This window comes from Truncatella angustata (genome assembly GCF_020726525.1).
Source record: "Truncatella angustata strain MPI-SDFR-AT-0073 chromosome Unknown BKA67scaffold_9, whole genome shotgun sequence".
In the NCBI taxonomy this organism is placed as follows: Eukaryota; Fungi; Ascomycota; class Sordariomycetes; order Amphisphaeriales; family Sporocadaceae; genus Truncatella; species Truncatella angustata.
Window position 1 is genome coordinate 2,068,615 of NW_025763389.1, and position 25,769 is coordinate 2,094,383.

The 25,769-nt window shown below is 49.4% G+C and overlaps 8 protein-coding genes across 8 annotated transcripts; 3 read left to right on the forward strand and 5 right to left on the reverse strand.

Annotated features, from left to right (window-relative positions):
- Nucleotides 1-10: 10 nt before the first annotated feature.
- On the reverse strand, nt 11-1,583 carry BKA67DRAFT_581839 (uncharacterized protein). Its single transcript, XM_046103943.1, has one exon. The coding sequence runs from the start codon at nt 1,135-1,137 to the stop codon at nt 187-189; it is 951 nt and encodes a 316-aa protein (XP_045953670.1). The 5' UTR covers nt 1,138-1,583; the 3' UTR covers nt 11-186.
- Nucleotides 1,584-2,324: 741 nt separating this feature from the next.
- BKA67DRAFT_540608 (uncharacterized protein) lies at nt 2,325-3,545 on the reverse strand (the record flags this gene model as incomplete). The annotated part of the gene is made up of 1 exon (XM_046100802.1): nt 2,325-3,545. The coding sequence occupies one exon, from the start codon at nt 3,543-3,545 to the stop codon at nt 2,325-2,327; it is 1,221 nt and encodes a 406-aa protein (XP_045953671.1).
- A 6,620-nt stretch (nt 3,546-10,165) lies between these two features.
- BKA67DRAFT_427767 (uncharacterized protein) lies at nt 10,166-11,471 on the forward strand. Its single transcript, XM_046096850.1, has 3 exons — nt 10,166-10,628; nt 10,687-10,794; nt 10,868-11,471. Exons 1-3 carry the CDS (start codon nt 10,322-10,324, stop codon nt 11,224-11,226), a joined length of 774 nt encoding a protein of 257 aa, XP_045953672.1. The 5' UTR covers nt 10,166-10,321; the 3' UTR covers nt 11,227-11,471.
- A 1,011-nt stretch (nt 11,472-12,482) lies between these two features.
- Nucleotides 12,483-13,380, reverse strand: BKA67DRAFT_525637 (small GTPase superfamily; the record flags this gene model as incomplete). Its single annotated transcript, XM_046098684.1, has 3 exons — nt 12,483-12,979; nt 13,093-13,193; nt 13,331-13,380. 3 exons carry the CDS (start codon nt 13,378-13,380, stop codon nt 12,483-12,485), a joined length of 648 nt encoding a protein of 215 aa, XP_045953673.1.
- A 1,852-nt stretch (nt 13,381-15,232) lies between these two features.
- On the forward strand, nt 15,233-15,964 carry BKA67DRAFT_581851 (uncharacterized protein). Its single transcript, XM_046103944.1, has one exon. The coding sequence runs from the start codon at nt 15,483-15,485 to the stop codon at nt 15,867-15,869; it is 387 nt and encodes a 128-aa protein (XP_045953674.1). The 5' UTR covers nt 15,233-15,482; the 3' UTR covers nt 15,870-15,964.
- Nucleotides 15,965-17,556: 1,592 nt separating this feature from the next.
- Nucleotides 17,557-20,031, forward strand: BKA67DRAFT_525444 (DNA repair helicase RAD25; the record flags this gene model as incomplete). The annotated part of the gene is made up of 1 exon (XM_046098665.1): nt 17,557-20,031. One exon carries the CDS (start codon nt 17,557-17,559, stop codon nt 20,029-20,031), a length of 2,475 nt encoding a protein of 824 aa, XP_045953675.1.
- A 1,989-nt stretch (nt 20,032-22,020) lies between these two features.
- BKA67DRAFT_650332 (uncharacterized protein) lies at nt 22,021-22,796 on the reverse strand. The gene is made up of 2 exons (XM_046106046.1): nt 22,387-22,796; nt 22,021-22,308 (listed from the first exon to the last, which is right to left on the reverse strand). The coding sequence occupies exons 1-2, from the start codon at nt 22,765-22,767 to the stop codon at nt 22,042-22,044; spliced, it is 648 nt and encodes a 215-aa protein (XP_045953676.1). The 5' UTR covers nt 22,768-22,796; the 3' UTR covers nt 22,021-22,041.
- Nucleotides 22,797-23,500: 704 nt separating this feature from the next.
- On the reverse strand, nt 23,501-25,456 carry BKA67DRAFT_524505 (multicopper oxidase-domain-containing protein; the record flags this gene model as incomplete). Its single annotated transcript, XM_046098579.1, has 4 exons — nt 23,501-23,855; nt 23,945-24,734; nt 24,784-25,340; nt 25,395-25,456. The coding sequence occupies 4 exons, from the start codon at nt 25,454-25,456 to the stop codon at nt 23,501-23,503; spliced, it is 1,764 nt and encodes a 587-aa protein (XP_045953677.1).
- Nucleotides 25,457-25,769: the final 313 nt, after the last annotated feature.

The window sequence follows — 25,769 nt, forward strand, 5'->3', positions numbered from 1 at the left end:
ACAATTTAAACTCTAGCATGGAAGTAAACTTTTGTGGTGGAATGTTGAGAGTTGTGAGCCAATGTTGACATGGTATCTAAAATAAATATCCACCTCCATGGCCGTCAGAGTCACCTAGATTGGGGCCGCCATCACGAGAGTCATACTCATAGTAGTGCTCATTATACTCGTCCTACCCCTTGTTGGTTAGGACGGGCATTGCATCAGCAAGGTTTCTAACATTGGGTCCTTGTATTCCTCTGCTTGCAGGCTCCAATCCATACCAAGTCTCTCCTCGAACTGCTGCGCCCATTTCGCTCGTACATCGTCCGCAAGCCCTTCGGCAAGACGGCCATCCCCGTCTTCGGCACCGCGACCGTATAGCTCCCTCATCACGCTCGTGACGCCCTTGCCCTCGAGCCCGCACGCCACGATCCGAGCCCACGGGTTCTCGCCCTCCGGGCCCGTCACGGGCATGCTCACGTTCACGGCGACCCCCAGGCCCGTGACGTGCCGGCGCAGGTGGACGCCCAGCGCCGAGATCTTGCGCTCCGCGCCCTCGACCCGCACCTGTCTCCCGAGCCTCGCGCTCCACGCCGAGTGCTTCACCCAGACCCCCGGGTTGTCGGTCGTGAACCCCTCGACGGCACTCCCCCCCGGGGGAGCGCGCAGCTCGGCCAGCATGGCGATCGTCGTCTTCTCCAGCAGGCACGCGTAGTCGCGCACCGTGAACCTGCTGTGGTACGGCGAGTGCAGGTCTATGACGGGCCAGAACACGACCTGGCCCGGTCCGTGGTAGGTTGCGAGGCCGCCGCGCGGCGCGTTCACCACTTCGGGCTCATGTTCTAGCCAGGGTTGCTCCGCGCTGCCGCGGCCGTGTTGTCGTACGTATAATGGTGCGCGAAGACGGGCTTCCTCCGCTTTCGAGAGAGGCCCAACCTGCCGGCGGCCGAGCGTGTATGTCGGGGCGGGCGTGAACGAGATCAGGGTGGGCGGCGGCGCGACGGGTCCTGGCTCGGCCGGGCTCTTGAGGGAAAGAGCGGCCTTGTACTCGTGCAGGCGCTTCTGGAGGTGCGCTTGGACCCCGACGACGCTCTCGTATGCTGGGAGGCGGTTCGCTGAGGAGGGGATGCGAATGTGTCGGAGGACGGTCGTCATCGCGGGATGTCGTTTACGGTACACCCGAATCGCTTTTCAGTGGGTATCACGAAGCTTCAGCGACGCATTGCTCCAACAGGGGGGAGCTGGAACGCTAAAGTTGGGGCAGGTCCTGTCCCGCCGGAGATTGCGGCATTTCGGTGGTATTCGGCCGTTACGGAATACTATAAGTGGCAAGCCTGCGTAAATGCACCGGCCCCAGCAAAGCTCGCAAAACCAGACCATTTCGACATTAATGGGCGGACTTCTTGGTGGTCTGGGCGACATATTTACTACTGCAAGGTCCTAATTGGCCCCTGTAGAATAGTATCAGATCATCATGAACTGATTGGCGGGTGGTCAGACCTAGGTACGAATACGGAGGTTGGTGGTACAACAGGTTTCCGTTATCAGAGCTGCAGGTAGTTGAGGTCATGTGTTGTCAGCATTTAGACTGAACTAGCTCGAGAGTATGTGGTTCAGGTGCAACAGTCGTCTGTAGTACAGACCTCGGTCCCCGCTGACTATCGTGACATCCCAGCGACGGCGGAGTTGCGCCTCCCAAGTGTGTGCAATCCGTATGTACGCTGGGCGTGGCGTCGGCCAAGATACGCCGCTGAACTACGACATTCCAGTAAGGTTAGAGAGCCCGTGGTCCTCCGTTAGTGTCCTCGCCTGCGTATGTTTGGAAGCAGATGACACATCAAAAATAGTGCTGTCATGCTCCAGTGAAGACGCTAATCTCAGCCCTAATAATATTCAACTCCAGTGAGCCGAACTACGACATGGTTACGGCCGTCCTTGCAGTCCAGATAGGCATGACGGACAGCTTACCCGCCCCATAGGTTCAGTCCGAGCGCCTGTTACATTGCAGCTTCCAAAACAGTATACTTCGGGCAGCCGGTTTACGGGGGATATCAAACATCGCACAATGTTGGTAGTTGTATTGCAGTTGCTATATAGTATAGACTGTTGGGCACTAACTCAGATGGATGAGTAAGCTACACGGTGTCGCGGTGAGCATGTGATAGCTCATAACGGTAGCACAAGGGTTCGGGTCCAGTACCCTTTAGACCCTCAGGGGTCAAGAGTTTCGTTGACTGTATCTGGAAAAGATGTTTGAAATCTGATTTGACGTGAGTTTATACGAGTGGACGAATGAGGACCCTGTCGACTCGTGTGGAGATATAGTTGCAGGGCCATGTTCGTTAATCGTCATCTTCATCTCTGCTATCCATGTCGTCGGTATCTTCCCCTGATGCTGTACCTGATAGGTACTCGCCCTGCCGTTGGTGGCCCTTGTCTGAATGATGTGGCTCACCAAGTTGGCTCCTCAGTCCTCTCAATATACTGCTAAGCCCTGCTCTGACTTGGTCGCTCTTGGTCTGATCCATGCGAGCTTCGATCTCCTGAATCTTCTCTTCCATCTCCTTCATTCTCAGTGCTTCGGTGTCATCTTCCAGCTCGTTCTCTGACGGAACTTCGGGTTCATGTCGGACCAACTCCTTACCAAAAGCTCGTCCAAATCTGTCTGCTAGGCCAGAGTCCTTGATGGCGAAAACAACATCCTCAATCCCGCTCCAGGACTCCTTCAACTTTCCTTTATTCTTGCCGCCGACCAGGACCTTTTTCCATGCGGTAGCTATCTCACCAACAGGGTTACCGTAAGCTCCGCAACCCCAAGCGCCTAGCACGATCTTCTTTGCACCCTTGGCCTGAAAGATTCTCATGGCTATTCTCATCTTCTGCATGATAATGTCGCGATCTTTATCGTTTACATATTTTCCGCGCCCGTTGTCCTCGTCGACTTCTGTTTCTGGCATCCTGAGCATGGCTGCACTTACACAGTCCACGAACCAGCGATCTCGCTTCTCCAGGTCTTCGCTATTCTCGTCACGGAACACGAGGACATCAGATGTGTAGACTGCTCCAAGCTCTGGTAAGCGATAGAACTCGTCCTTCAGCGAGGAGAGTAAAGTGCTGCGCATGCAAAGTGACTCTTCCTGGCTACTGGCTCCATTGACAAAACCCCCACCAGGTGAGAGCGGTGATGCCATATTTAAGATGGCCACTTTGGCATCTTTGTTGCCGAGGTCAATCTTTCCAGTCGTCTGATTGCGCAGCAGCGAGTGAGCTGCGGTCAGTGTGTCTGCATTTTGTAGAACCAGTCTGGGCCCACCGTTCAGCTGTTGCGTCGGTGGGGAGGACGACGACGACCCGTTTTTGCCATTCGAAGTCGCCGCCTTCTGAGTTTTGCGTGGTGGTGGCTCGATGATCAACTCTGATGCTTCTGCTCCACGTTTTGCGCGGGGATGAGCAGAGAGTAGGCCCGGTATCACTTTGTTGATGGTAGCTTTAGCTTTCTTCGCCCTCGCATCGCGGCGGAAGCTAGGCGGTGCCAGACCTTGTGATGGTTCAGTGCGGCCCATGATGCGAATATGTAGTAAGGGCGTGTTCAATGCAACGAGGGCACAATTTAGATCCACAATGGTATCGCAACTGAAATCTCGTTGTTCACAAAGTCTTGGGAATTGTAGACATCAAGGTACTTATGCCATATTGTCCGTCCAGGTGCATCACACATATGACCGTCTGCAAATTCGCCTTCAGGTGGGGCCAGCATTTCGCTGGCGCAAGGAAACCTGGCGCTATTACCGGGAGGACAACGTTCGAACAAACAACTGCACAATCTGTGTGGGCGACCATGTAGACATTTTATATTAGAGCCGAGTTCCTTTCGAAATGGTTTCACGAATGGTAAAAAATGCTGTGCAATCCTACTTCTAACACAGTCAGCCATAATTAGCTATAGAGACTCACGACTTCCACGAAACAGTCTTTGCAAGTATTTTGGCACTGATAAAAGCCTGCCCCTCGACGAGAAGTCTCCGGTCAGCAATAAAGTAAGGGTCGATATTTAAGAGATCAGTGTCTTTCAGTGTCTTTCAGAACTGGAAAGTCATTTGCTTGTCTACCAAAAGAAAAAGGTTCATCAAAGACATTCAAATTCGATGATTAGTCGATCATGACATCCACGAAGCAGGAATAGTTATGTAGGTTAATGAGTTTATTATATACTTTAACTCTCGAACAATTCCTAGCTAATGATCAAACATCCAGAAATACCAAACCCCCTTCCACCAATTAACACGAACAACAGGGGTTTTGCAACCGAAATAAATCAAAACTGGACTCGACTTCACTCGCCAATATCATGGCAATCGAGCAGGGTCTTTTATTATAAAGGGTGAAACCTGTACAGATCCGTACAGAAGTCGCTACCTAAGTCTTCGGCCGCTCCAGTTCTATAGGCGACTACACATGGGCCGTGGCCAATTACAAGCGGAATTGCCTGTAAGGCCCCAAGCACTACAGCCACTAAAAGTGCACTATAAGTAAATCGTCATCAAGCACTAGATCCGCTGATAACAGCCCTACTGTACAAGATACATTATTTAACTTAGCGAATAAGCCTAAGTACGACTAACCTAAAGAAAACTTATGTACCAAGCGGCTGCCAGGCCACGCACCAAAAGTCTTACTGGCGACCGAAGGCTTCAAGTAGCGACCTCCGTGGAAACAGGATGTAACAAGCATCCGTATAGCAAGATGCTACTCGTTTTCACAAATTTCAACGTGCTTTGAGAGTACCGGCGCTGAGCTGAAAGAATGGTGTTCGCCAAGCATTAGTTCGTTATCTGTTAACCCTCGTGCCGCATAAATGTTTCCGATATAGAACCTCGATTCCTATGTCTCAGTCTCCGGTGCCCGGGTCCACGAGGCTCGGTCTTTATACCACACTTATGGAAAATGATGGTTGCGGGAACACGGGAATATACCGCCCTGGTGCCTTCAATCCTATTGATTTGGAGGATGTCTTAGATGCACGTCACGAAGTTGCCAGTAAGCTGGGATCCGGTAGCTGCTGCTGTCTGACTTTTTTATGATGAGCGCACTAAGAAGTGGCATGCTACCCAAGAAGCTAAGTCACCCAGCGGATATTGTCCCGGCTCGTCTTTTATCGAAAGATTGAGAGGCGTGAGGTCCATGGAACTTTCTTATATATTGCCATGGGGTCATTTCCCTGTTGAATGACCAAATTGCAAACCCTCTGCTTAGCATTGCCGGTCCTTGGTGTTAGTATTGGCGACACAGGCGACGATTGTCAACACAGAAAACCCTACTATAGCAGACTAGTCAAGCGTTGCAACTTTTGTACAAGCAAAAGATACCCCATGGCGATCTTCGACTCTCAAATAACTTTGAAACCTCCATCCTTAGAATATGTTAGTATGGAAGAATGAAAGGCTTATTACAGCAACTCTGGAATGTTGAGATGGATGCTAGCAACAGGGCATATCTAAAACATAATCATAAGTAACTTGTTGCGCCCGAAATATTGCATGAATGCCAAAGCAAGATATTTCCATCGATGTTTTCAGTTATTGGTTCAATGTATCAACCCCCATCGTCTGAGGTGAAGATCTCAATAAATTATGCGGCTCCTAAGCACAGTCACAACTTGAAATAAGGTATAACTCAAATTGATTCAACAATGGCGGCAGTGAGTACCGGAAATTCTCCTTTCACTAGGTTCAATGTTCATTATGTGGCTCGTAAAATATAAATACATGTACCACTTCGTTAGCCAGTCTGCGGAGCTAAGAACAAGTTCTGAATCGAAGCCAACAACTCTCAGTAATTGGAAAGCGCGTTTGTTGAAAGTTATGGGTAACTCACCTGTCCCTAGCACCCATATATAGTTGGTCCTATTACGTCGACCTCCGCTTGTTTCATCGCTTGACTGTCTTTCACTCTCTCTAAGAACCAGAACCCTCATAATACAAGGAACGGTCACGCTTACTGACATAGGACCAACAATAGCATTATCCTGATTGTCCTGGCTTAAGGTTTATCCAGTAAATAAGTATGATGAATTGGAGGAAGAGAAATAGTTATCTGAGCAAAAACATGACTATTCCAACCTACCTCAAGCAGCAATTGGTGCTGGACGGGTTCTGGCAGAACCACACAGTCATGGTTATGACTTGGATGGGGTGGGCTTAGAAGATTCCCTATTTGTTATTGAAATATCAGATGACGAAGCAGCTGTACTGACCAGCATTCTGCGCCTCTACCTTCAGGATGATCCATCGGAACGATTTAGACTTTCGCAGATGTAAACGAAGAATGGTTTAGTGGATATTGAGCGCATATCAAGCCTGGATTACCTCTCAAAAATACAAGAAGCTCGTCTTGGATAAATTCGAATAGATTTGCGTTGTGATTTACCATGTTGTAAGACATTACTACTTCCGATCCTAAGTTGTCTGCTGAACTCCATGCCCAGGACCTTTGATATGGAGACATGGAAGTTAACCACAAATGAGTGAAACTCTTCCGAATCAATATACTGAACGTTGCTGACATTCCAAAGGAACAATATCATTCGCAAACCTCTGAGGAACCTTGATTTGTACGAGGACACAAGAAAGTACACAGGCTATATGTAAAACAATTCACGCTCTTCGCTGCGTTTGATTGCTCAAATTGCGTGAGATGTGATCAAAACCTCGCCTGTTTAGAATCAACGAGGTCAGTCGATGCGAATATGCCCGTGGTGCGATTATCTTGCATCACAACCAGACCGTTGGCTGGATGACACGGACGGACAGGCCCCTTCTCGTTGGTACTGATCAGTGATCGCTCTGAGCCTTTTTCGAAAATGTGGATATCAGCCTTGATAGAGCTATAGTCTAACCTGCCTCGACACCGATCAGAATATCAAGCTGCATTCATTGCGAACCAATGCCAGATACGACATGATATTGGCCCATTTACCCAAAGGAGTATGCAACAGCTATGGGGCCACGCCGACTCCACTTCTATCGCACGCCTAGAGAGCAGCTTCCAAGAACTGCGAGTGCTAGTTAAAACAAACAATATTCGAATCCGTTGCATACAACAAGCGCTCAGCGCCTACGATCCAATCTATGGTCGAAACACCACGACTTTCAAATGCGACATCACTATCGGGAAAACGATCCTCATGCATCTCTGAGGAATATTCCATACCGCTAGCGCTCTCGCTGAGCCTCAAGCGAAAAGGTGGCTGTCGGAAAATATGACCGTGTTTTACATTAGCGTTGGTCTTCCTGCATTACTATGTCAATCTGTTCTTTACGATTTTTCGAGGGACATGACCAACATGTCGGCGCGCGGCCCGCCTGTGCCGTAACCGACAGGGTTGAGCCACTCGAGATGTCACTCAGAAGGTTTAGGATTGCATATTGCAATCCATAATGGTGGCAGCTGGACCGGCGAGAAAAAAAAAACCTTCGCAGATCGCATTGGTACTGTGTGGTTTTCTCTCCTAAGCAGTGTACGTAAGATTAGCTCGATACTCCTGCTGATCGTTCGATAGGCTTTAAAGCCGTATATTGCAGATAAGGGTTTTGATTGGGAGTATCATGTCGAAAAGCCTCAGCTGCTATATAGCAGTGACACAGAAAGTAGTGAACTGAAGATGAATATACTTCTCCGTGGCAGTGCAAATGGCAGTGAAGTGGTTAATGGTATTATTTGTCGTAATACTGTTGGTATAGGCACCAAAGTATTTGCCCAGTTGATTACTTTTCTGGAAAGTAGCCTATTCACGATGGAATCATTTCCAGTAATTTCTGCAATATAACTTGGCAATTGAATTATAGTATTCGTGTTCCGAGATGGTTCCGAGATATTACCTTCTATGAATTGTATTGGATTTATTATATTGTTGATCTGTTGTCTTTCCCGGATTAGGAGAGTTCCCTATTCAAAGCAAATATGAACACAAGGGTTAAGGTCATTGACCAGTTTTGCGGCTCGAATAATCTTTTTTATTTTAATAGGTAGGTCTCAATCGCTTAAAGGCATATAACACGGCGGGAAATGCAGCACTGCAGGAGTTGGCACAATATCTTGTCACCTACCTTGCTTTCCAGTTCGAGAGGTTGGTTAGCAATGGTGCAAGGAAATCCGTGGCGCTTGTGAAGCAGAGACAGACACATGATAAGGCCATGGTGCGGCACTGTATCGTCAAACGTTTATTAGAACCCAAAATCGAGGAAGAAGCTCTTCGAGAGATTAAAGTGTAGCATACAAGCTAAAGAAAGGTATACATTTACGTGGCTAATATCATCGCGCACAGAGCCTTTGGGGTATAGCACATATCAGGCAGCTTCTTGCTTTCAGTGATGGGTTTAAAATGTCTCTATGATGAAAAGTACTGGCTGCACTCAAGTGATGCTTTATCCGGTGTTGTGGCTGGGCTTAATCGGACCGGCCTTCGTGGGCCTACAGCGGTTATTGAGTATCTCAAGGACAGTGGTTTGAGGAGACTGTTGCGAAGAGCATGTGAAGAGGACAACCAACTACCAAACTATATGTTTCAAATTTTCTTCCAATGCCGTAAGTTCTGTGATATTTCATGCAGTATAGTCAGCTAGTCACCATATTCAGTAATCGAAGCAGCCATCGCCATCGCATGGTCACCAAACGGCGCGCCGTACATACCACAAAGATTGGAAAGTATACCAGGTGTGAGACTGCCCGGTTTGCTAACCGATAATGACTACAGTATACTCTAACAAAATGGTAGAACAGGACGTGGCCAACTATCAGCATATTGCTGATTATCAGGGCAGTGATTCTACGTAAAATAGACTGCTTTCCGCGAGACCATGGAAGAGTCCTGAGTCTTGAAGTGATTGACTTTCAAAACGCAGACTATTAACCTTCCCTGGGCGATGGTCTGTAAGTAGACTAGATGAAATCTAGAGTCTGAAGAAAGTTCTAATACTGATTTGTGGTCAGTAATAATGCATTCAATGGGATCGAAACAAATTCACTATATGTACCAAACCCGAAGCAATCACTGAACCAACTGTGCACTCACGAAAAGCTGGACTAGACAGCAGATAGGTTACAGCCTGCGATTGAGCCACAGTCGCTATTTATACCTTCATCTGCCATACCGTGGGCCATTATCGAGACTCATACTGTTGAGCTCTTCTCATCCAGATCTGCCGCTCTCGCTAACGTGAGCCTCGATACCGATCTGAGCCTATGACTTGCTAGATGCCTTGCAGTTGAGAAGCAACATCGGCCGGACCTCCAGACGGTACTTAACGTAATTAAACAAGCGGCTTCTGAACGAGATGCGCACCATCACCCGTCCGGTCCGAGTAGTTCGATTGAGATGGACGCTGCTGCCCTTACGGACATCGTCCACCAGCTTATTTTAAATGGCAGCCAGGATGACTTTACGCCAGTGGATGAAGCCCGAGTCTATTTTACTTCTCCTCCTCAACAGCTTAACAGGGGCTAATCATGCCTGAGAACGCGCTGTGGGACGTCAATCTAGAGTTCAGAATCAGAGATTGGAAGACCACTTTAGAAGCATGAGAGTTGCAAATAGAAATTCTGCTCTAAATTTGCCAACTCAGTTCCCCATCGGACGCCTAGAAATCTGTCACCCAAAAGGGCTATGCCAAGGTCTTGGCTACTGTAACACTGCTGAAACGCAAGCTAGGGCTTCCCCACATGAACAGGTTGGATCAGCGGCATGCACAACGATCAACCCATATAGTATGATATGATATCATAAACTACTTGAGCTGTACGATTTATGTTCGAGTATAAGATTTAGAAAATTGAAAACGGAGCTACCATCCCGGCGCGTAAGTAGCCAAGGAGCTCGTGACGACACCATGCACACCTCAGTTGAGATGCTTGCGACTAGTCTAGATGGCAGAAAGTCCGAATTCCTTGAAACACCTGCACGGTTCGGTGGCCTTGCCCCTGTATGTGTCAGTCTGGGGTCATACTGAGCTATACTTAGAAAGTGCATCATGAAACCAAACACCAGCCAGGCCTGACCATAACGTAACCGTATGTATGTCCAGACACTCTGATGGCCCCGCTAAGCAGCAGGCACTTCGAACAATGTCGTCTCAAGTGCAATGGCGCCAAACATAGGGATAGGATGAAGCACAGGCTTGCGGGCACAAAAGCTGTTCGCGGGCCGACCACATATGATGAGAATACTCCCTGAGCTCGCGTGGGCGAATATTGTTGGCATTTCGGTCTTCTGTATGCCAAATCTGTAATTCTAGGATCCAAATTCTTTTTATATTCTTTTTTTTTAAATTCAGCATAACCAACCATGGAACCTAGAGGCAAGCCATACGAGTCGATCCCGTCAGTGGAAGACCAGGAAGAACTACTTTCCACCACGGAAGTGGAGGAGTCGCTCATGGGTGACGAGGAGAAGCAGCAATGGCGCACATCGCCTCAGGAGATGAGGCGGAATAGGGACACACTCAGAACGCATCGGTGGCTCATCAGCACCGTCTTACAAGTTATAATCATGGCCCTGTTGGCACTCATCCTGTTCCGACAGCAAGACACCCGACGATTGCCTTCAGAGGCGCCACAAGTAGGAAGCGTCGTCAACGGGAACTCGCCGGCGCGTGAGTCGCTCCATCTCATAATAGTGACCTAAGGGGCTTTACTGATGTAGTCATACAGTCGACACGACGGTGCAAAAGTTCGACGCGGACGCCCGGTTCGTCCCCACGAACGCCTCCGAATTCTTCGGCGACGCGGTGATAGAACAGTGGAAGACCCTATTCCCTCGTGAGTCCCCTCAACTTGCCGCAGATCACGCCCTATACTGCGCTCCTGGCTGACCGCAATTCGTCCATCACAGCCGGCACGGGTTGGGGCACCGACCTGGAGACCTTCTCGACGACCACCATGACGCACCAGCTGCACTGCCTGTTCATGATGTCGCGAATCTACGCCGGCTTGAAGCAGGGCACCCCCGACATCCTGCCGAAGGACCACAACTCGCACTACATGCACTGCGTGGACTATCTGAGGCAAGGCATAATGTGCTCCGCGGACCTGGCGACCGAGCCGCACAAGCCGACGGACTCGGACGACAATGGCCCTCTGGACGGGAGCTGGGGCGGTTTGCACGTGTGTAAGGATTACAAGCAGGTCACGGGTTTCCTTGGGAAAGAAATAAAAGACGGGGTCAGGGTTGTGCTCCCTATTGACGATTGAAAGATAACACAGATTAAACACAATACCTTAGCGGGTCTTATGGAACTTTACTGTCCGTTTTTCTCTTCCAAGCCCAGGGATTAGAAAAACGACCGCCTGCGGCCTGGTTCGAGTAGAGCGTAGTTCTGATTCACCATTTCCCCCTACTTTTCTTGCAAACCTGCCCATCCCGTCGCAGAGACAAGAGATAGCCTGCATTCTACGGACCGAGTCGAAGACTGCGGCGGCACTGCGTCTAAACGCGCAGCTGGCAGTGAGCCTCTTCTTCTTGTTGCTCGTCTCGTCTGACTCTGCTACTTCGGAAAGCGGACGGCAGGATCCGTCCGCATGCTCTCAATCAGCCCTTGGAGCCCGAAGTAGGCCCAGTGGACCATATGTTGGTCGTGCATGTCGAAGGGGGTACGGGCTTGCAGTACAACGATGTGGCGGTTGGACTGATCATCAAAGGCAACACCAACCATGGCCCATTTCCGTTCCGGATAGTCCACCACGGGCAGAAAGCCGCATCTATACTCATCATTGAGGGACGTTATTAAGCCGTAGGTTATGGATCAGACGCCGTGAGGTCCGTATGCTGTATGTGTAGCGTCAGGTGAGATAGACATGGCAAACCGTTGTGATGTGTGAAAAGAATTTAGAGCTTGGCTACTTTATCTCCTCACTAGACGGTACGAAAGAGATTGTAAATTTCCAAGTTTGTGGTGATGCCAGCAAGGTGGCACTTCAGTAGATCCAGAACTCCAGCGATTGAGGAGCGGACCATTTTCGGCATGCCTTTCGTTATTATAGCCTCATGTATTCACCATATCAGTATGGGTGAATAATGCACGTATAGCCGAAGTCAGAGTCGCAAGTTCTATTAAAACAAATAGCAGGCACCGACCACGTCGTATGTGCAGAACATCGAATTACAGTATGTACAATGAAAGTCTTCCGGAAGCTGAAAGAAATGCAAATGCCACAGAAGACGCAAAAATGCCGACTTTGAGTCGATCGGGTGAACGTTTGAAGCGACAATTGACCACGAGACGCCCCCAGTCCCTCAAAATCACGAATCAAACAAGGTATTTCCTTCCAACAAGAACTCCTGCGCTGGCCCAATGCTTCGCTGCTCTAGAAGAGCGGGAAAGACCCTTAGCCATGAAAATATAGATTCTTTTTTCCTTTTTTCATTTTACCTCCACCAGGTAGGGCGTTTCTCTCCTGAAGTTCTGACAAAAGTCCGGTTCGAGGGTTCGAGAGTTCTCGGTTTGTACTCACATGACGGAGCATTTCGAGTCGTTGTCCCCAGCAGACTTGACGCTGAGGGCTACCCTTGCGGCTTCCGTGAATGCCTCGTTTACACCACGGTTTCTCATGGCGGAGCATTCTAGGTACCGCAGGGCCTTGATGCGCCGTGCGACTTCCAGCCCTTGGTCGTAGCCAATGGTAGGCTTCTTCTCGCGTTGCGCGCTGTCGGCATTGGTGGTGGTAGGGGGTGCGGCGGGGGCGGCAGCATCATCTTCCTCCGCCTCGTTCTCTCGCAGATCGCACTTGAGCGCCACCAGGACCAGCTTCACTCCAGGGCAGTTCTCTTGTATCTCGCCGACCCATTTGCTCTCCACGTTTTCTAGCGAATCCTTGCTGTCGACACTGAAGCAAAGGACGACGACATCTGTGTTGTCATATGAGAGACTTCGTAACCGGTCGAATTCTTCTTGTCCAGCCGTATCCCAGAGAGAAAGCTCGATGTGAATATTATCGACGAAGATATCTACACTTCAATCAGTATTCCGATTACGAAGCAGCCAGGGGCACCTGGTCCAGTCTAGGCAGCAGAAGGAATTGCCGGTGGTGCGCTATGGTGAAAAGACTGGGTCGGCATACCGTGTACGTAGTTCTCGAAGACTGTGGGCTCATAGACGGTCGGAAAGTAGCCTCTCGTAAAGACATTCAGCAACGAAGTCTTTCCGCACGCACCATCGCCACTGAGGAGGGCAGTAGAGCCTGTCAGTATATTTTCGGCACCGTAGATGCTTTGCGCATATCGAGGTCGCAAGACGTCAAGGGGGTTAAAATGGGGGCGGGCCGTGAATGGAGTGGAATGGGACAGACAACAACATACAGAAGGACCAGCTTGCGCTGCACGGTCTTTGACCCTCCACAGAGCGGCATTTTGGGCGTTTGATGGAGTGAACTTGGTCGTTCGTTCGGATCGAGTCGGTGCGTACGTATTGGTATTGTATTGCGTTGCGTTGCGTTGTGTGGTGTGGTGTTGTTGTACGAGGGAATGAGTCGGTGGTTCCGGTCAGGAATCTGGGGTCGCTCCCGCAAGTGATTCAAGGTTATCGAGGGTCCCGTTGCAATTCCAAAGTTAGGTGATTCCGTAGGTTAGCTCGGTTCTGGGCCTTCGGATCGGACAGTAGTGACCGGAGATTGGGTTGCAGGCGTTGGCTGGAAACTTGTGGAAGCGAACGATGGGTGAGTATTGTATAAAACGAAATGTAATAAAAAGGACTCAAGTATGAGAGTCCGGTACGGTACGGAAGACGAGAGCTGCAGCGTAATGAGAGTATGGGAATGGGAATGGGATTGAGACCGAGAACGGGAATGAGAATGAGAAAATCGTCGACGAGTCAGAGATGGCAGAAATGAAGTCACGCAACGAGCCCATCTCCCAGCGCCAATCTGCCAAACCCAATTCCATATCCATATCCATATCCCCATTTCCATCCAAGTCCACTGCATGCCCATGCATCTTCCCCAATTGTGGCACCCATATGAATTGTCGCCAGCGTTAATTGAAATTGAGCCGATGCACTTTTAGAGTGGAGGTGGGGATGCGCGCCCTCAACCTCACAAGCCGCAGGAACGGTCACACACATCACGAGCCACCCTGGAGACTGTGCCCAGGTGCAAGCAGGTATGTACGGGATTTGCTGCCTTTCCTTTGATCTTCAGGAGAGCCACCTCAGGCTGCTGGTTGCGAAGCTCAAGGCAGTGTAAACACTTGTGCCCGTATCTCGGCCTTCTAAATACTACATATGTAGGCTCACTCTAACATTACAGTAGGTCCTCACTGATCAACCGGAGAAAGTCGCGACTTGAAAAACCCCTCAGGTATTTGCGGTGTCGACGGTGCCGACGATTGTGTCTACAGTATCTACACAGAGCTCCATCTTGCATCTTGCATCTTGAATCTTGCATCTACAGCCCCACAAACGTCGTGGCTCCGAGAACCTTGCCGCCTCCATTGCGCAGCTGTAAATAAGTACATCAACTTCTCATGTCAACCTCGAGGATTTTTTCGGTCCTTCGACCATGAAGCCATAAGCCGGACCCCCTCGCTTACAACGAAACTGCTCTTTCCGGATAAGCTATGAGCTGGTAAGTAGTCTTGTGCTTGTGCATGGTCGCAAGTGCAAACAAAGAGGTGTTTTCCTTTCCTTTCTTCTTTCTCTACTACTTGTCGAAGATCCAAAGCTGCATTGCCCAAGGTTCGGCCATGCCACGAAGTTTGTCTTGGCATTTACCTCGCCGGCGGGCTGGTTTCTTCCATCCGTTGAGCGGAATGATGGGGATGTTGTAGATGCTGGCTTGGCTGGCTGCAGCTCACTTGTTTTAATGCGATTCCGAAACTCAGGCTGAGGTCCTCAGCACCATGCCCCTGCTGACCCCCCAAACCCACTATAAGCCTCACTTCCACAGCGTCCGCGCCCTAGCATACTTCCGACAACCACTATCTCTGGGCTGTTTCATTGTATATGACAGGTAGACAGGTTTATAGATGACTAGTCTAAACCGCATCCAAACCCCATTTCACTACACAAAAAAACAACAGGGCGAAGTGCCTGTATTTTAACATTCAGTGCACAGGATCACGACAGCAGCTCGGACTGATCGCGGCATGGCTTCAATTGACGCGATGGGTTGCTACCAGCCGCATTAAGTTAAGTGCACGCATACCTATTAGATCACGGTGAAACCCCCCTAAATATGGACCATCCGACCAATAAGTGAGCATCGCCTCGCATCTCCCCCACAACTCGTTAGCTCAGCTGTGTTGTAGGGTCATAAGTATATTGATATATAGCTTTGGTATCCGAAAGACACAATTCGTCTCTAAGCGACAATTGGATCACATATGAGACTTATCAACGCTCATAAGTAGAGGGTTGATGAGTTTACTAGAGACCCGCCGCCCCATACAATCCTGTCTCATAGGTGGGGTCGAGATATAGACGAGGTCAATAACCGTGGGTTCCCTGTCCCTGAACATGGAGTTTGGCTATAAACGAACGATGAAGTTGAGTCGCAGCAGGCAACTGAATTTAAGCGGCGACCTGAATGTAAGAAGGTTAAAGGTTGTTTTGACTCAGCGGTGGGTTAGGTTAATACATGCTGCATCGACAAGCCAAGTTTCAGCTGAGCTTTCCGAGGCGATCAACTCCATGTTTAAAAGGTATCGCGAAGCGGTCATTTACTGGGCGTTCCTTGAGGACGTTCACACAACCAGACAGCCCGCGGCCCCAGGTCTGGCTGAGCTCAACAATACCACTTGGGTTACACGTAGAAGGACTCCTCAAGAGGTCCCAAGTATTGGTTTAGTAGGGGCTGAAAGAGGATTTTGGCGGCTGAAAAGGGGTGCTCCTGTGCCAGACTAACCTAGGGTAAGCTAGAACGGTCCGCTAAGCGGCATAAGGCTTCGACGTTGGGAAACACCAACCCAAAAATAGAGGTAACCAGACCGGGTATTACACCAGACCTGATCGCTCGTCTGATGTATACTTACTTGCATGCACGATTGTGCCAATGCGATCAGTCTAGTAACTCAGCATGTGCCGCTGAAATGAGCGTATCTGTACTTCCTACAATCCTAGTTCAAACGCCTGCTGCAGCCTGCTCATGCTCCTACTAAGAATAATCTACTTTCGCGGCATAACTCACGACATAGACAAATGCCACGGTACTAGGTGTCATAAACTAAGTTCCTTTTTTTTATCAGTAACTAGCAAGTCATAACAATTTAGCAAACACTGAATACATCAATTCTTGCCAGTATGAAGTACTTTCCCCAATGATAAAACTCATGAGAATTGCTAGATATTGGAAGAAACAGCTGCATATATCACGGCCTGCCTACATTTTGAAAGATGGAGTCAATCATAATTCCCCAATGAGTTGGAGCCATCGGCAGAGACTTTCGAAATGCTCAGACAACGCGACATAGCTCCGTTGCTTACGTCACAAGCCTCGAGGGTTGTCAAAGCGTATTAAATATGAACACAATTGTCTTGGAACGTAAAGACTCTTGTTCTCAAACTCCTCTTCCAGAAACCCAGAACGCAAGTTGCGGGTCGTATACGTAGATATTTGCAATACGCAGAGATAAGGACATCTTCCATTTGTCATAACTCTTCTTTCTTCTTTCTTCTTTTTGTTATCTATCCTGTTATGAATGATGTATAGTGAATCTGATAGACACGTCACGTATGGTGATCATAAATAGTAGTGTATTGATACGAAGTGTGATGTAACGATGAGCAACAGAGCCATCCTCCGTTCCACTGAAGGCTACCTAAAGTGGTTGCCCTAGGTGTGATTCGAGACTGGAAGTTTGATCAAGAAATGTACTAACACAATTGAAAAAGGCTACACCAGATTGGAAATGGTAGCCGCCCCTCCTCTGTCTGTCTTTACCTTTCTTTTGTGCTTCAGACAACAATACCTCGGTCCCCTATGAGCGACGGTATCATTGCTGTTGGGTTGAAGCTGAGCCAAGCATCGTGCTTGTCAGGCATCACGTGGACGGTTCTTTATTGGGGAGGAGAAGCTGTCGACTATGCTTTCTCTACAGCCCACGGCGAATAAATGGCGCAATAACCAACAGAAGCGAATAAGGTAGATAGAGGTACAAGAATAAATTACAGTCGGTTTGCAGTAGTTACACCACAGTTTAAATGTTCTCCTTTTGGGGGTAATCACATGGGACAGATACACAAAAGGTGCAATCGCGCCAGCAACACCTGAGGCCGCAGCTCGCTGGAGGGTCTTCTCACTCTCTCCCTTTCTCCCTCTCTCCCTCCAATACTTGAATACCTCCTGTCATAATCACTCTTTGCAACCGCAAATCATTTTGCTGCTGCGTCATATCCCGTCACAGTCCGTCATATCCCGTCACAGTCTCGTCACACCACTACTTACAAATCTGTACTAGACTGCTCAAAAAGAAGTCTCCGATTGGACAGACGCCCGCTGACTCAAACCCGCTGCTCTCAACCTATTCCATCATATATGCCACCACCCATTCCTGATCATCAGTCCACCTCTCCTTTCCGCGACATCATCAAAATGCCGCCAAAGAGGAAGGCCTCGACAGGCGTGCAGGGTGTGTCCAAGACGGGCAGGACCTCGGCCGTTTCGACCCCCGGGCCGACCACTCCTCGAGACCTTGATAGCGACGAAGACGATTCCGACTCCCCCGGCCCCAACGAGCTTCCGCCGCAGGAAGACATACAGAATGCTGTAGACCGCTTCTCTTTGGCCCATTACCAGGATCAAACCATACGAGGGCCCATCGACCACGCCAGCAGACATTTCGGCAATGGAAGGCGCGATTTCTCCTACCTGAGCCTGAAGCCTGACCACAAGGACCGCCCTATCTGGATTGACCCCCAACGAGGCCGCATCATCCTCGAGAACTTCAGCCCTCTCGCTGAAACCGCAAAGGACTTCCTCATCACGGTCGCTGAGCCTCTATCGCGCCCAACCTTTCTACACGAATACTCTTTGACTACCCACAGTCTGTACGCCGCCATTTCCGTTGGTCTGCAGGCTAGCGACATCATTGCGACACTGGACCGTTTCTCCAAGACGGAGCTTCCTGGCTCTATTCGCGCCTTCATCGCCAACTCAACATCTGCCTACGGCAAAGTGAAGCTCGTCATCAAGAACACCAAATACTACGTCGAGAGTAGTGATCCAGAAGTCCTGCAGAAGCTGTTGAAAGACCCTGTCATCGGACCATGCCGTGTCCAGGGCACCGATATCACCACAACCACTTCGAACATGCCTAGTGTCGTCATTCCTGGTACCATGAACGCTGCTGGTGTCAAGCAGGTCAAGCCTAGTGAGAAGTCGCAGGAAGACATTCTCCCTGACCAAGCCATGCAGACCCTGAGGGAAGATGACGACGACGACGATAATCAGGAGGCAGCACACGCATTCGAAATCCCTGACAGTGCCGTCGAAACCGTACAGAAGCGATGTCTTACCATCCAGTACCCTATTCTGGAAGAGTACGACTTCCGTAACGACGATCGGAACGCGAATCTCGACATCGATCTGAAACCCAATACGCAGATTAGATCTTACCAAGAGAAAAGCCTCAGCAAGATGTTTGGCAACGGCCGAGCGAAAAGCGGCATCATTGTGCTGCCCTGTGGCGCAGGGAAAACGCTGGTCGGCATTACTGCTGCATGCACAATCAAGAAAGGCTGTATTGTCCTTTGTACAAGCACCATGTCTGCTCATCAATGGCGACAGGAATTCTTGAAGTGGTCAAACATTCATCCAAAGGACATTACAGTTTTTACCGCAGAAAAGAAGACCAAATTTGAAGGAAACACGGGCATTATCGTAACGACCTACCCCATGGTGACTCAATCCGGCAAACGAGCACATGATTCGCAGAAGATGATGGATTTTCTTACTAGTCGAGAATGGGGTCTAATGCTCCTTGACGAGGTTCACGTTGTTCCGGCCAACATTTTCCGCAAAGTTTCATCACATATCAAGAGTCACTCCAAACTGGGCCTTACTGCTACTTTACTAAGGGAAGACGACAAGATTGGAGACCTTAACTTCCTTATTGGGCCCAAGCTCTACGAAGCAAACTGGATGGAACTGTCGGAACAAGGGCATATTGCCAAAGTGCAATGTGCAGAGGTGTGGTGTCCAATGACAACGGAATTCTACGATGAATACCTCAGGACCACCGACCGCGGTTTAAAGTCGAATTTGTACATTATGAATCCCCGCAAGATCCAGGCTTGTCAATTCCTGATCGACTACCACGAGAAACGAGGAGATAAGATTATCGTCTTTTCAGACAATGTTTATGCCTTGAAAGAAATCGCTTTGGCACTCGGCAAGGCCTACATCTGTGGAGCCACTGGTAACAATGAACGTTTACGAATTCTGGAGAACTTCATGTACAACCCCCTGGTGAAGACGGTCTTCCTCTCCAAGATTGGAGACACATCCCTAGATCTGCCCGAAGCGACGTGCTTAATCCAGATATCATCTCATTACGGTTCCCGGCGTCAAGAAGCACAGCGTCTGGGTCGTATCCTAAGAGCTAAACGCAGAAACGACGAGGGCTTCAATGCCTTCTTCTACTCGCTCGTGTCTAAAGATACGACTGAAATGTACTACTCGACCAAGCGCCAAGCTTTCCTGGTCGACCAAGGCTATTCCTTCAAGGTCATCACGCAACTTGCGGGCATGGAAAACATGGATAATCTTATATTCAAATCACCGACAGAGAGACGGGAACTATTACAAAAGGTCATCGTCGATACCGAGGCCAAGCGGGGGATGGACGATGAAGACGCTACCGACGATCTCTTTTATGCAAACAAGGGCAGCAAAAGGGGCGTCAGGCGCATGGCTGGCACTCTTGGGGAACTCAGCGGTGGTCAGGATATGTCGTACATCGAGCAGAGAAAGAGCATGAACAAATCGCTCAAGAAGAATGCTAAGCAGAGCGACTTCTTCAAGAAGCATTATAGGGAGGTTGCTAGAAACAAGGACAAGGCGCGATGAGTCTTGGTGCAGACCGCAATCAAACTGCCGCGTATCGTTCTTACCTCTTCACGCCCTGAATCTTTGCCTGCCGAGCCGGGAGACGCTGTCTTGCCGTGATCTTCTAGATGCCGGCACTCAGCCCGATCGTGATGGGACATCGGGCCCCCGCGGTACAGAAACGCCGCGTTTTTCAAATACGTACATGATAAACGTCAGACGCCCTTGATTAGGAAGAATGCCTTGAAGAAGCTGATGGGTAAAGCGACTGGATGTGGAAGGAGAAGAAGATCTGAGGCCGTGAAATGAGCCGATCCGGCGTTTGATTGGCTGGCAGAGAATATACACATGGGATGCTTGGGCAAGATGTCACTTTAGCGCAAGGCGTACAGGATTTTATGTTACGAGGAAAAAGAACATTTTAGAGCTTAGCAGGTTGGATTGTTAGGCACTGGCTACTGAATTGTGGCAGAGGTACTGTTGAATTCTCTGCAGCCCTTCCTGTATTGGGCAAAATCAACGAAAAGCCCAACACTTTGTTAGATTGAGAACCAAAGGTGTTCAAATAACGACTTCTTTCCATCACCTTCAACGTATAATGTCCAGCAGCTGCTTTCCCTCCCTTGATGAAATTATAAATCATATCCAGTGAGCTCGATGTTTGGATCGGCATATCGAGGTCTGTGACGAGCAATTCCAACGTGACAAATGCTTCATTCCAATTCTTTAGAGATGCCGATCTCACACGATCCAGCGTGGCACAAAATACGTCCTCGGATTTGGGGAGATCGACCAAAAGGGTCGAAGATGAAGCATGTCATCTTCTTGGAATACTCATGGTCAACACGCCTCATCTTTGTGGCGAGGGTAGCCGTGCATTCCCAAGGCTGCAGGTTCAATATTTAGGGCTACCTATTTCCTCTTCGGACTATCTCGGGAGCTGGAGTTCACCTTGCTTGATCATTCGGGCTGTCAAGGCACCGAATATGCATGAAGATACTCCTAAGGCATTCTGATTGGAGAGATTGCTGAACCGGTATGTGATGAATAGGAGGAAATCATGAAAGTCTCGGACGATTAGAAAGTTTCCACCTGCATACCAAAGAGATTAGAGAACCCTTCAGCACACGAATTCTCATATACGGACTCTGCCAAGCTTGATGGCGGATTTCTTTCACCTTCCGCAAAGCAGTTTGAGAAATCGGGACATACTGTTCGTGCCCCCATCCCAGCATTGGCTATAAGCACCCCGTCCGCTGCCAACGACAAAGGCCTACAAATAACACTACCGACCATAGCCGATGGAGATATTCCTTGTTCCAACACAAATAAATCCACGTGTGTTCCGGCTGAGAACAATACAATTATCCCTAAAGTCCCCCGTAGGGGAGTGGTAAATGCCGCTGCCGCGATGATCAAAGAATCACTAATCATTAATGGCATCAATGATCCTCAATTCAAGCGTAGTTCAACACCAGTTTCCAACAACGCTGCTAGTCCTAACACTCTCGCGGGTCGTCAAGGCTTTTACGCAATATTACATTGCGCCTGCACAGACAATGCGTTCCTACTTGGCCATATCCATGAGAAGCATCGATAATACTGGCTTGAGCATCAACAACAATACAGGCCCATTCGTGCGAACAAACCACGATCAAGGATCCAGTCGATTCATTGTGCTGGTAGCACACAGAAAGGCAAAGCCGCGCAGCCTGCTGATCAGACCAAAAGATGATATTTCAAGGGGCTCTCGCCTCTGGCCAAACCGCCATGATGGGCAGCGTATGCTCCTCGATCACCTCCCGCAGATCATATCTGGCTTCAAGCTGATGAGAGCCATTCCTCGCTCGAAGTTCAAACAAGGCAGACAACGGTGGCACTCCGCTCCGCTTACACAAAACGCACTTCAGCAACGGCCGCACAGCGCTCATGCTGGCCCGCGACAGCAGTGACTACGGATCTCTGCTAATGATCAACCCAGCATTTGAAGATACTGTTGAGGATCGATACGGGGTGGTCTGCAGTACCAACCTAAGCAGAAAGGGGCAGATCAACTGTAAGGATCGATTTCGCGCCGGATTGCCTCACGGGACTTCCACGTTCCCTCAGGAAGGCCCGGTTGGCAGAAGATTCAGACTGGTATTGGAAGTGCGACAGCCGCGTCATGCGCTGCTGTCGAGAGTCGCGGCAAGTATGTGGCAGCGAGACTGTAGGTCTGGGAGATAGACGTGCGAGCAACGAGCACGAAGAGCCGCCGCATCCCGATTCCCCGAGCCGTTGCATAGCTGGTCTCACAACCTTTTATGCATCAGTCATTTCTTCACCACAAAAAGAAGGTTAGGTGGGGGGAAAGGCTTTCCCAGTCAACAAACAAACCTTCTCGAGATGATATTCTGTTCGAATCGGCACCAAAAAGATCCGCGATAGGCAATCCTGCAGTGTTAGTAGTCCCGCGCTGGCAGAATAAGCTTTTCCCACTGCAGATTGAGGGAATGGGGCCCAAGACGCGGCCGATCGTCCCTTCATCTTCTTCTCCTTTCGTCCTCGCGAGCTTGAGACACGGCATGGCCCGGGAGGGAGGTTTTTATTTTTATTGCATCTTTTATGCGCGAACGTTTGTGCGTGGGGGAAGACAATCAAGATTTGTTCCAACCTTAAAGCAGACTGCTCGCGAGTGTAAACAACATGTTTCGCCCTGACCCAAACACGTGGTCGCACACCTTGCAGGAACTTCCTGCTCGAGCAGGGTCTGAGCATGTCCTCACAATTTCGAGACAAGGCGCATGGGCATACGGATATGCGATTACCGCGAAACGTAATTTTGCCGCGTGGGTTGCCATCCGGCTGGGTGGCCATGGCAACACAGGGTCCTGAGATGACGCGTTGTGTTGTCTGGCAAAACATACACGACAATTAGTCGTCCTCGTGGCGGTTTGAGTGGTTGCATATGCAATTCTTTTGTAATAAAACCCTCATCATGCACTGAAACCCACATGTCGTGGGTTACACACCATTGATTAGCCTTCGTGGCTACCTGTCAAAACGCAGGGCCTAGAAACTTATAAAGTTGAGCGAGGCAATAGATAATATGGCGTTGTCATATCTGGAGCATGTCGGACTGAGATCATATTCCGCAGTCAGTAACTAGTCAGGAACCCTATACCTCGTCTAATGTCAAAAAGCTCCTTGAGATTAGTTTTCGTTCCATGCGGGGAATTTATTTAGATGGTGCAATATGGAAACAAAATAATATGATTCTAAGACGGATTTCTGACACTGTGCCCTTTCTATCTTACCTTCTAATATGGGCTTTTGTGCCCATGTTTTTTGGCCACTATTTTCCCTTCCTCGCTGCTCCTGTAAAGTATATGGAAACATCCGCTTAGCTGCTGATGAGGTTAAGAGACATTAATACAGGGATATATAATCATCCCTTCTCTCCATGCCCCCCCTCTACCCCAGTCCTTGCCAGCCCCTTATATCTGGGCATCTATAGCCCACTGTCGATCTGATCGGGATGGCTCCGGGATGTGAACTCGTCCCACTCAGCACAGGTGCTGGCGATATTGTCGGGTATCTCGAGGCCTATGAGCTCGTCGGGCTGGAAGAGCAGCTGGGCGAAGAAGCCCGCGCTGGCGTGCCAGGTGACGTGGCAGTGGAACGGCCACATGCCCGGGTTCGATGTCTCGAGCTGCACCACGATGTGCCCAAAGGCCCGCACGTTCTGCACGTCTCGGCGCATTGGGTTTTCGGGGCGCACAAACGCTGTGTTGTCGGCCGAGTAGTCCCCCGCGCCGTCAGCGATAGTGTACATGTTCAGGCCGTGGGCGTGAATCGGGTGAGGACTGGAAAATCGGAACAGATGGCTTTTGTTAGCGGGTTTGCTTTTGTGTGATGTGATAGAAATGTTTGAAAGGGATAACTGGGGGCTTACGCAGGACTTGGGTTATTGATAATTAGTCTGACGGACGAGTTGGTGCCGAAGTTGATGACGTTCATGTCCTCGGAGAAGGAGAAATTGCCATCCTTGACTTGTAGCATGGACGGGGAGTTGTAGTCGACGCGAGCCGACACATTACCAAAGGTCCAGAGGTAGTTGTCTGACTCGTTGATGTAGCTGCCAATATCCAAGTTCTGAGTGTAGGTGGCTTCTGGCAGCTCTATTGGAAAGAACGGGATAGTGATCTCGAGTGGATCATTGGCACAATTACCCGGATCGGGAACATCCCAGGCCTGACTGGTGGGAGGCTCGTTGGGGTCTGCATCCTCGTAGAGGATGGCAGCGAGAGCATTAGGCGCATTTGCGCTGGCGCAGCTGGTAAGGTTCGCGCGAAGCCAGAAAGACGAACCGGGTTCGCCGGCATTTGCCTTAACCAAGACATCAGCTCGTTGGCCGACGCCAAGGGTGACGACAGTAGTATTATACGGTTGAACCGGGACGAAGTCGTACGCAATGACAGTCATGGTGTGCTCGTCGATCGATATGCGTTGAGTACCCTGAGACCCAGAATTGATTAGACGAAGTCGATGCATTTTGCCAGACTGAAATCTGAACTTGGCCAAACCGGCATTATCGGTGCAGTTGGTGGTATCACCAGCAGATACACTCGAGCAGTTGAAGTTGTTTTTTCCCTGAATCAAATTGCTATCTGAGAACGAACGGCCAGAAAAGTTTGGTTGCATAATACTTTCAACGACTTCATAATACTCCTGATGCCACCAATCTGGACGCGTTAGGTGAGGTCCAAAGAAGGCATTGAAGAAGATTCTCACCTTCGAACTCAATGGGGCCTATATCAGTGTCGTAGCTCAATTGTGTGGGGCCGTGGATGACTATAGGTCCGTGAAGGCCACCAGAGTACTGCGAGGAATAATGGGAATGATACCAAGAAGTGCCGTATAGTGTAGCCCTGAAGCGATAGGTGAATTTGCTTCCAGGAGCTATGGGACATTGTGATACACCTGGAACACCATCCATCCATGGAGTCCCCTCCATGAGTAATCCGTGCCAGTGGAGAGATGTTCCCTCCGCAACGGTTTCGATATTATTGGAGACCGTGACCTCAATCCAGTCGCCCCAGTTGGCTTCAACAATAGGCCCTGGGAATTGTTCGTTGACTAGAATAACACTCTTGTTGTAGCCATCCGGCTGAATATACCCTCGTGTGATGGAGAAGTCGTAGTATCGTGTCATTCCCGTGTCTGGCGCCGAATGGTATGGGTTATTGTTCTCACTCAAATCTCCCCAAGGGCAGCTCTCGCTGTTGATACCGTTGTCCTGAATCCAGAGCCCGAGGCATGGTTGGTCGAGTGTACCCCACAAAGATTTTCTGGACGCAATTAGCTATACATGTGAGAACTCTGTAGCAAGTTGACCTTCTTACCCATCTTGTAAGTCTGGACTCAATGCTCCGAGAAGGGCACCGCAGCCTTGTAGGAAGGCCATTATTAGTAAAGATTGGAACGGCCTCGAAGAAACCTATATCTACTAGCTAAAGAAGAAAAAGCAAAGAATGAAAGGATATTCAAAATAAACCAGAGGGCAATAGCTCGAAATTGTTTGGGACGTGAAGGTCAGAATCATCCCTTATAAGAGACCTTGAAATCAACAAAGCAGGCAAGCTGGGGGCGGCAGAAGCCACTTGGCTTCAGCTTCGGTTGGTGAGCCGCTTCCAAACACGGATCGTCATATGCGAGGGAAGCTATTTTGGATACTATACCCGTGGCTCGATGTACTCTAGCCGAAAGCAGATGAAGTT